The sequence below is a fragment of the Montipora foliosa genome, chromosome 2 (assembly GCF_036669935.1).
Source record: "Montipora foliosa isolate CH-2021 chromosome 2, ASM3666993v2, whole genome shotgun sequence".
Classification (NCBI taxonomy): domain Eukaryota; kingdom Metazoa; phylum Cnidaria; class Anthozoa; order Scleractinia; family Acroporidae; genus Montipora; species Montipora foliosa.
Genome location: NC_090870.1, coordinates 16,816,027 through 16,826,026, shown reverse-complemented (window position 1 = coordinate 16,826,026; position 10,000 = coordinate 16,816,027). Strand labels below are relative to the sequence as shown.

The 10,000-nt window shown below is 38.8% G+C and overlaps 1 protein-coding gene across 5 annotated transcripts in view; it reads left to right on the top strand.

Annotated features, from left to right (window-relative positions):
• LOC137992564 (uncharacterized) overlaps positions 1 to 10,000 on the top strand; it is a 40,510-nt gene that overhangs the window by 18,554 nt on the left and 11,956 nt on the right. For 4 of the 5 annotated variants that reach the window (XM_068837949.1, XM_068837947.1, XM_068837946.1 and 1 more), the window contains 5 exons: positions 1,469 to 1,528; positions 2,828 to 2,881; positions 7,687 to 7,788; positions 7,968 to 8,005; positions 8,723 to 8,822. In XM_068837949.1, the coding sequence (XP_068694050.1) occupies positions 1,469 to 1,528; positions 2,828 to 2,881; positions 7,687 to 7,788; positions 7,968 to 8,005; positions 8,723 to 8,822 (354 nt within the window). The remainder of the gene's footprint in view (positions 1 to 1,468; positions 1,529 to 2,827; positions 2,882 to 7,686; positions 7,789 to 7,967; positions 8,006 to 8,722; positions 8,823 to 10,000) is intronic. The other variant, XM_068837948.1, reaches the window with a different exon arrangement.

The window sequence follows — 10,000 nt, the reverse complement described above, 5'->3', positions numbered from 1 at the left end:
AAATTTAATATTCTCACGGATATACATGCCGACGCCTCCGCCTTTCATGTTTTCACGATTACGATATTCCATCTGGTAGCTCGGGATTTCAACATATTCGAGTAGCTCAGGATTATTTTTCAGCCACGTTTCACTTAGTGTGATAACATCAAAAGGATATTTGTTTATCACCAATTGAAATTCGTTAAAGGTGGAAACCATAGATTGTGTATTGAGATGCATGATCTTTAGCTGAGCCGACTTTTCTTTCAGGGTGACCAGAATCTCGTTTGAGACACTTTCATTATCCGACACTGATGACTTACAAGACATATCTAGCGTGCTCGTGCAGTGGAACGGCAAAACTGTTATCAAACACCTTGGACAAGTCCAGTCCATTTGTTTACCACTGTCTCGGTTCTTTGGAATAGTAATTCCAGTGCAGAGAAGATGTGTGAGATCTTTACAAACACAACATAAGATACGCCTTTGATTTCGACGAACAGGTTTTCCACATTCTGGGCAAACTGCTGCGGAAGAGTGAAGTGATCGGCGTTCCTTGAGTTTAGGTTTGTTTTGATGGAATTCCGTCCCGGGTTTACTTCCACATCACCCGCAATCAACAGAATGTGAAACGAAGCAACGCTATTTAAATAATATGGCACCGGTGCATTAGATCTCTTTTGTTTTTTCATCGAATGAAAGGTGTTAATTTTCCTCTCATGTTCACAAAATATTCTTGACACGTTTTTAACGATGCTGCTTCTTTGGTCGCTTGCTGTTATGTGCTGACCAAGCTTAATTAACATGCAGGAGGTACTTGACAGATTTCCGTTCACCCTTTCAATGAAGCCAGTAGACAGTGTATTTAGATCAGAAAAACCATTGCCCAGCCACCGAATGAGGATAAAGTAGTAAATTTAAGCGACTTTGATTGCATATTGGCGGCGAGTTCTGTGGTAACGAGAGTTCCTGGTGGCGAGATGACTGGATACCCGAAACGGGTGAAGTATCCTGTAACTGGACGGGTACAAACGGTTTTAATTAAAAAGTGAAAATAGAAAATGAATGGTGAATTGTTATATACTCGCGTTCGTCACAACACATAATTTAGTGATTTCACGTTGTTTTGTGCGGGAGTACGGCAAGATGACGAGATGGTGGTGGTGGCGAGATGACTGGATACCCGAAACGGGTGAAGTATCCTGTAACTGGACGGGTACAAACGGTTTTAATTAAAAAGTGAAAATAGAAAATGAATGGTGAAATGTTATATACTCGCGTTCGTCACAACACAAAATTTAGTGATTTCACGTTGTTTTGTGCGGGAGTACGGCTAAGAAAAGCACGGAAATTTTGTGTTGCACGTGCACTGAGCACGATTATTTCTCCTTGACCGTCCAACAATATTCTTGCTTTGTGGCGTTGTCTTTGCCGTAGCCGACTTCTTTGCTTAAACTCCCTATTGTTTTACTACTTACGTTTGCAGATTCAAATCTAACCAGGAACCTGTCAGATTGTTGGGAAAACTCCACGGATCTCTATTCTGGTTGGTTCTCTCAACACAGTATCAGCTGGAGTAATACTACCACAAAAGTAGTAAAAGTCATTCAAAGGATATCAATGTTCCAAACCGGTTAATAAGATGCACATTACTTCGTGGTATAGTTACTGTAGCTGAAGCACAAGTAGAGGACTTGACTTCTGAACAATAGGAATCTACATTGAATCCTTAGTATCCCATGTTATCCTTTGCGTCTATCGTCGTTCAGTCATGTGCCACCAAATGATTCATTTTCAGTCAAAAGACACAAAAAATTTTTTTTTTTTCCGTTTCTTTTGATCACACATGTGTTAATACCCTTCTCCTTCCCTTCCGAAGACAGGAACCACTGCGCCACGGAGGAATAAATTAAATTTGAACCAGTAAAACGAGTTAGTAAACTTGTTTTGGCACTCACGCATGGTTTCAAGTTCACAACTGTTTCGTTAACGCAAACCGGCTGTAGTGATCAAATATGGCGTCCACAGTGACGAATTCTGCGAAGCTTTGAGGACCGTTCCGGAGGGACTGAAGTCGATCCCAAAGAATATCTGAACTTAGTCAAGAGCAAACCCAGGCTAATAAAGTATTGAAAAAAAAAACAAACTTAGGCTAATAAACTAGTAAACTATTTTCGTTGTTGTTGTTGTTGTTGTTGTTGTTGTAGTAAGTACGTTGCGTGCTAATGCTATCATTGGTGAGTGTGAGCTAGAGTGCAGCCCCGCCACATACGGTGACGAAAGAGCTGAGCAAACTGCCGCACAAGGCATTTTGTTCAGCCTTTTCCTCACGTGTGCGGGGAGAATTTGGTGAGGAACTTTCCAGGCGAAGCCGTAGGGATGAAATCAAACATGTTGGATATTTTTGGCCTTGCAAGGGAAATTCCTCACTACGTGCGGTCGTCGTGTGAATGGAGATGAGCTAGGTCAATCAAGCATGCAATAAAAGTACATGACATTCTCATGCGACTTCAGTAGTGTCGGAGGTTCTTCCTCCGACACTTTCACGGGAGAATGCCATGTATTTTTATTGGATGCTTGATTGACCAAACTTAGCTCGATTCTCAGGATGTCCGCACACAGTGAGGAATTTGCCTCGAGAAGCGAATTTCTTATGAAAACTTTTCCGCGCACGTGAGGAAACGACCAAGCAAACCGCATCGCGAGGCAGTTTGCTCAGGTTTTTCCTCACCGTATCCGGAGAGCTTACGGTATTTTACTGCAACTTGTAAGCTCCACTGTAAATAACGTTTTTATCGACCAAGCACTATAAATGATGAGCATTTTTTACTTTTTATTTTTCCAGATTTCGTATCCATCACGAGCCTGTCAAAGTGTTTGATAGACCGTCTCAATTCTGGTTGGTGTCAGCTAGAGTAATACCTTATATATATATTTCACTGGTTTACAAGTAGCTACCTGTTAATGCTGTAACATAGCACCTTCAGATGCAGAACAAAGTTCTTGCTTTTCGCAGCCATGATTCCAGCTAGGATCAAACTTCACCCCAGCCTCGACAGTGCCACTTCTAGATTTCACTTATGTCTAACGGCCGACTGTATTTTACTGGTCCTTGCATGGGGGACCCTCGTGGCACCTGAAGAGTCAAGCTAAGATATTTTCTGACGAGCACTAATCATAAGTCCTATACATAAGAGATTGGTTCTGGGTCGTTTCAAAGTTGTAGGCGTTGGATTTCTTCCAAGCAGTGTGACAAAAAACTAACTTTGGTTTGCTCTTATAAGTGCAAACTAACAACTAGATCGTAACTTAGAGCCTCTAGATTTTATACAGGCATGTCTTGACTCAGCCCCCCTTGCGTCTAAGACTGCCCCAGTGGCTTGAAAACAGGCTATGCCTGTTTTCAAGCAAAAATCTAAGCAGCCACCTTTTTCAAAAATCAGTCAGATATGTATTTTTTTTAATGGGTTGCCAAACCGAGTCGGAATCTGCGTTTCATTTCTCCTTATTTTTACTTTTTTTTCCGTGTCATGAAATGTCTTGCCTGTCACTCCCCTGCTTAGTGGCGTCTTTGTGCATAGGGTCTTCTGTGCCTATTTTGTTAGGTTAATGCATAGATTTCTCTGGTGCACACAGGAGAACATTTAATTCTACCTCGTTACCATGCGGAGAGATCCCATGAGATAGCAAGCGCATGCGCCAAACAGTGCAATGCTTGTCGCCGAACAGTGCAGTTTACCTGACAGTTTGTCCGTAAATATTCTTCGTGAAATACCTTCATTCGTCCACTTCAACATGGATTCAGAGAGGCCGGATGAGGGGAAAGGTCGGAACATCTCCGAAGTTTCTAAAACAGTTTCGAACGACGTGTTAACTGACTGGAATGCCGAGCTCTGCAAAGAGAAAGAAATCGTGACTTTGGCACAACCTGTAAGGAGTATCTAAAGAGAACCAAGTCTCTTAGGGGAAACCAGTGTAAGCTGTTCATTAGCTATGTGAAACCTTTTAAAGAAGTGAGTAGAGATACTCTGACTCGTTGGGTGCGCCAAGTTATGGCACAGGCCGGTTTAGATTTTTCTAAGTTTTCACCACATAGCACTAGAGCAGCGTCAGTGTCAGCTGCACATAGAGCTTCTATTAATTTAGATGACATTCTGAAGACAGCTGGTTGGTCATCAGAATGTTGTTTTGCGAAATACTACAACAAGCCGATAGTTACGGCTTCCAGCTTTGCAAACGCTGTGTTATCTGTTAAGTAGATCCTTACGATGAACTTTATTGCCACTGTAATAAAACTGTCTGCTTTATTGATTTGTGCTTTTTTCTTAATGTGCGTGTCAGCTTCAAAATCTCATGGGATCTCTCAGCATGGTAACGCGGTAGCATTAGAAAATTAAACGAGACTTACCTGTAAGTTGAAGTTTGATTTTCTAATTAACCTGCAATGGCGTCGAAAGTCATTGTACCGCGAATGGCGTTTTAGTGGTTCTTTCAACAAAATATACCCTCATGGAGCTCAAGAATGGAACGTCAATTGGATGAACAAGACAGGCGGTGAAAAATAAATATCTGGAATCTTTAAAGCGACGAGTAATGGTCTTCGACAACAATTTCATTTTTCGCCATTGGATATCCAGTGAGCTTTGTTTCTAATATTTTACTAACTTGGTATTATATACAACACCGAAATCAAATGGCAATTTTTTTATGGATGTAACAAACATTGAAGGAATCGAACGCCTTGAATGCATCACACTGTTTACTGAATTTGCATCTTAGTTGTCTAGCAATTTACATTTATTTTGTACTCAACTCTGCAAAGGTAAAAAAATAATTGGAAATGTGACAATGCACGAAGAATTATTTGAATGAAAGCTTGTTGACTCTTTTGTGCTTCATTATTTACGGTCAAGGTTCTTTCGAAAAGGGTTTGATGTGAACTGTCAGAAATTTATTTAATTGCATCTTCTTTGTGACACGGATTGTGTGTTTTTGTTTAAAATGGCCCCCTATTGTTTATTCTGTCAACACCTTTCTGATGAGAAAACAGACGGCATATATGTATCATATATACTTTGAAATTGCAACGTTTTTGAAAACCGGTGTATACACTTATGCATATACATATACATATACATATACATATACATAAAGTGTGAAACTTGATTTTCGTAAAACGGTGCTCAATACATAGAAGTAGAGCGAAGTATATATGGAAGAAAAAAACAAATAAACTACAAGTTCATCCCTACAAGCCTGTTTCGTGGTCGCCCACTCATCAGGGGATTGATGAGTGGGCGAGCACGAAACAGGTTTGTAGGGATGAGCTTGTAGTTTATTTGTTTTTTTCTTCCATATATACATATACATATACATATATATGTATATACTTGGTCTCACTGCGGTAAGGAAGGCTTTGAATGCCAGAGAAAATAAATTTCCATCCACTACTTGTATTTTAGAAGCTGTGAAAATCTGTTTGAAAAGCAACCATTCTGGTTTTAAGAATAATTTCTTTCTTCAAATTCATGGCACAGCTATGGGTCCAAAGAATGCCTGCAGTTATGCCGATCTTGCCATGGGCGAAATCGATCTCAAAGCTAAATTTTCCGGTCAGATAAAGCCGTCCCTGTGGTGGCGATATTGTGACGATGTTTTTGATCTTTGGAGGCAAGGCCTTCCTGCTTTACATCAATTTACGGATTACATTAATTCTCTCTATCCTACTATTAAATTTGAGTTAGTTTATTCTGAGCGTGAGCTCCATGTATTAGATCTTACTTTATATCTTATCGAAGGGTTTATTAGGAAAGACGTCTATTCCAAACCTACAGACAGTCATTTATATCTTCCACCTTCTAGCTGCCATCCCAAGCATGTTTTGGGTTAGGGTTAGGGTTATTGTGCTTGCCAAGAGAACAGCTGAGTACAAAGGGTACCTTCTTTATCAAGGCTATCCTTCTAAATTAGTTAATGATCAATTCTCCAAAGCCTCCGCCATTTCTAGAAATGATTTACTTGTAACTCGTGGAAAAGAAGCGTAGAAACTATTTCCGTTTGTCATTACATTCAATCCAAATTTACCCGATGTTGGTAACATAATTAGAAAGCATTTGTTTATTTTACAATCTCACCCTAAATTAAAAGAACTTTTCCCTCGAGGCGCTGTCATACCAGACTTCCGTCGGTCAAAAAACCTTTAAGAATTGCTAGCACCACCCCCCTTGAAAACCGTCGTAGAGGGACGAACGGATCACCACAACAATGGTTGTTTTAAATGCGATAGAAAGAGATGCGACCTTTGTAAGAATTTCTTTGTGGAATCTAAATCTTTTCCTAGTTTTCAGACGGAAAAAAATACACCATTCATTCCAGACTTTCTTATGATTCTCAAAACGTTATTTATTTGACCTCTTGCAAGAAATGTCGCTTGCAATATGTAGGATCTACCACCACTGATTTAAAAATTAGGTTTCGTAATCACAAGTATGCTATGCTTACAAACAAAACAACTTGTGAAGTAGCAGTGCATTTTAACAAAATCCCAGCACATACCCTAGACGATTTTTCATTTCAATACATCGATCAGGTTCAGGCCCCTTACAACTCTGAAGAAATCGATAGGCTTTTAATTACAAAAGAGGCTTATTGGAGTGCTCATAAGCACCCCACGACTTAAATAAAAGGAAGGAATTTCATTCAAAAAACAGAATTTCTTATAATTAGTTTCCTTTTCCATAGTGTACGTTCCTACGTGATCAATCGTTCTAAGGCCCTTTTCTTGGGTTTCGTTAGGCCTTTAGGTGTTAGGTGAACTCAAAGGCCCTGACCGGGGAGCTTATTATGATTAACATTGTTTAAGGGCCCCTCTAGGGGTTTGGTAATTTTTTGCTTCGTTAATTTAACTTTTTTGTCGTCTACTAATTAGCAACACTTGTTTTTGTTCTTTTTTTTTTAATTTAAATTTTTTATTTATAAAAAAACACTGACAATATAATAAACATAGAGTAAAGTAGATTCCATACAAAAAGAAAACTGCAGCACTTTGAGGTCTACAAAAGAAAACGAAATGAATTAATGCTAGGCGCTACTGATTAGAAATTTTGAAACTGTGACTCTACATTTGACGTAAAGTAAGTAAATCTTTTAAAATAAAGCATTTTATTGCAATGTATCTTTCAGTCATTATGTTTTCTCGAAGTTGTATCTTAAACAGCGAGAAGACCTTTTTACCGATACGGCGGCCTTTTTGATTTCTATTGGTTCGAATAACTATTATGGGTACCCAGGGGGCAAATACATATTAATTTGCCCCCTGAGCATCCCATAATGTCTTTCGAAACAATAGAAATCAAAATGGCCGCCGTATCTGCAAAAAGGTCTATTATAAATGAAGTATTTTGCCACTAGCAAAGCCATACCACTTTGGCATAATATGGTAATTATATTTGGGCTAAATGACCTCACTGGCTTTTCTTGATAATGATAATGATGATAATAATAACAATAATAATAATAATAATAATAATAATAGTAATAATAATATTAAAGCGAAAAAAAAGAAAAATAAATGCTTTCACATTTAAATCGTCACAATACTCCTTCTCCATAAACCCAAACAAAGTGACTGAATGAAACACTAGAAATCATGCACGACTCAAAATCGTTGTTTTTATTTTCAATTACCCCTTCGTTTACTGTCAGGTTGGTTGGAAAGGTTTTTCCAAGGAAGAGCATGGCGAGAGCTTTATATCATTATGTTGATATGGGCAGGAGGAATACGAATACGAATACCAGCTTATTACGGTAAGGCAATGGTTGGAAATGCCATAGATTGTCTCAAAAAGTTGAACCTAGATTTGTCCGGGCGTTTATGTCTGTTCTCCACGATGCTGAAGCAAATATGGCCAAAGTAAATCGTTCCATTTGTTTTAAATCAATTTGACAAGAAATTAAGTTATTTGATTTTTTGTCCTTCCTTCTAGAGAAACGGTCCAGAGGGATTGGATGGCACAGGTTTCAGGTGAGAATTCCAGTTGTATTAGACTAAGACTTCGTATGATTACTTTTTATAACCAATGATTGTTGGAACGTTCCATATCAATTTTGATGTGCAGTCAATCTGTCAATCTCTTTTCTTGTCCACTAACGAGTTTTTTGTTGGTGAATATAACTTTATAACTTGATGCTGGGGTTCTTCAGATTTTCAAAAAACGAGGGCCTTTGAAGCAATTGACTCATTCTGCATACGCACGTTTTCAGCCTAGTATTTTGGTTCCTTTTTATCCACCAAGGTTTGCGTGCCTTTGAACTAATTCCCGTCATCAAACTGAAAAAAAAAATGACCATGAGAGGACAAACGCACAAAAAAATACCATCATTTGATTATACACCACGCCACAGTTCAAAAGGTGGATAACGCTATCCACATGATAAATCACTATCCATTGGATAGCGCAATTGGTTTCGCTATGACTTCTGTGGCACTGGATAGAGACTTATCCGGCGGGTGACGCTATCCTTTGTTTGAACATTTGGGGCCAGTTGTTTTTAGTAGCAGTTGTGTCATTGGTGATCACACTTGTCCTTGTCCTAACAGGAAATGTCTGCAAAATCATTTCAACACTGCTTACGTTTGTTTTGAACCCGACTTGTTGTCCATGGCAAACAAATCGTTGATTTTTAACTTTCTCAGGTAAAGGAATAAAGTTACTTTACGTCCCTTGTGTCATTTCTTTAGGTGGAGCCCGACTATGTAGTAGATATATGTGATATTATTGCACATGTAAGTATCGCTTTGGTCGCTTGGGTCGCTGTTCTGATGCAAGGACGTAGTACAGGTAAGTTTGTTAAAAGAAGTTACTTGGTGGAAAAGAGCTAAATATTTGACATCAATTTCAAACCTTTAACATGGGGGGATCCAGAAATTCCAGAAAGAGGGGGCCGAAGAAATAGACCTTTTGCAGATATGGCGGTCATTTTGATTTTTGTTTCGAAAGACATTATGCGATGCTCAGGGTGCAAAGTCATATTTATTTGCCCCCCGGTCATCCCCCATAATAGCTATTTGAAACAATAGAAATCAAAATGGCCCCGGCGAGAGCGCAACCCTCTTCCCCCCCCCCCCCCCTACCCGCCATATGCCCTCTATCCGAAAAATTCACGTTAGTCAATATGTGAACGTTACCACTGAATGATTATCAAGCTTGCTCGTGATCAATAAACCACACTAATAATTGGCGCAAAACAACTTGTCAACTTACCATCAGCAAATCCTTACTGCTGAAATCATTTTGATCGTCTCTGTCAGAATTTCCCAATGAGAAGGTAACTGAGAGGTCTGCATATTCATTTGCATATTAGCTGCTGCAATAATGATTGCAATGACTGCTTTCAGTTTTATATTTAAGATAAAGTTTAAAATTTTAAACTTCTATTTGCGTTCATTTTCCTGTTTTCAAATGAATATGATCGCCAATTTCTTCAAGACAGACACCCCATGAACGGGCAGATACACACCTAAAATATCAGTCACGTTTAGCCTTAGTCAAATAATTAAGTAGTCTACTTACCTGGCTTACTATATAAATTACGACGGAAAACAAATAGGTTCTTCTCTTTCGCTTGCTTCCGCTTACTAGTAGCGCTGCAAGCCCCCGCTGGAAACTATTGTTGTCCAGTCGTCCTCGTCATTTCATAAAATAGAGAAATGCCTGTTACATTTAACGTGTCACTTGCATTTTTGAAAAGCAGTGAGCTTTTTATTATAATTTTTCATATTTGATAAAATTATGCATTATACATTCAAATGTTCATTCGTTATGTATGGAATGCACGTCGCGCAAGTGAAAACATAAATCGCTTACCATTTAAGAAATTGAGTCAAGAAATGGAAATGTTATAGAAGAGAAATAAATAAACAACGGTTTCAAGTGTCAAGGCTGTGCGATATTCCGTACTTGAGTTATTCGGCAAAATATATTACTCAAATTTGTAGAGTTTAGTTTGGAGGCGCCAT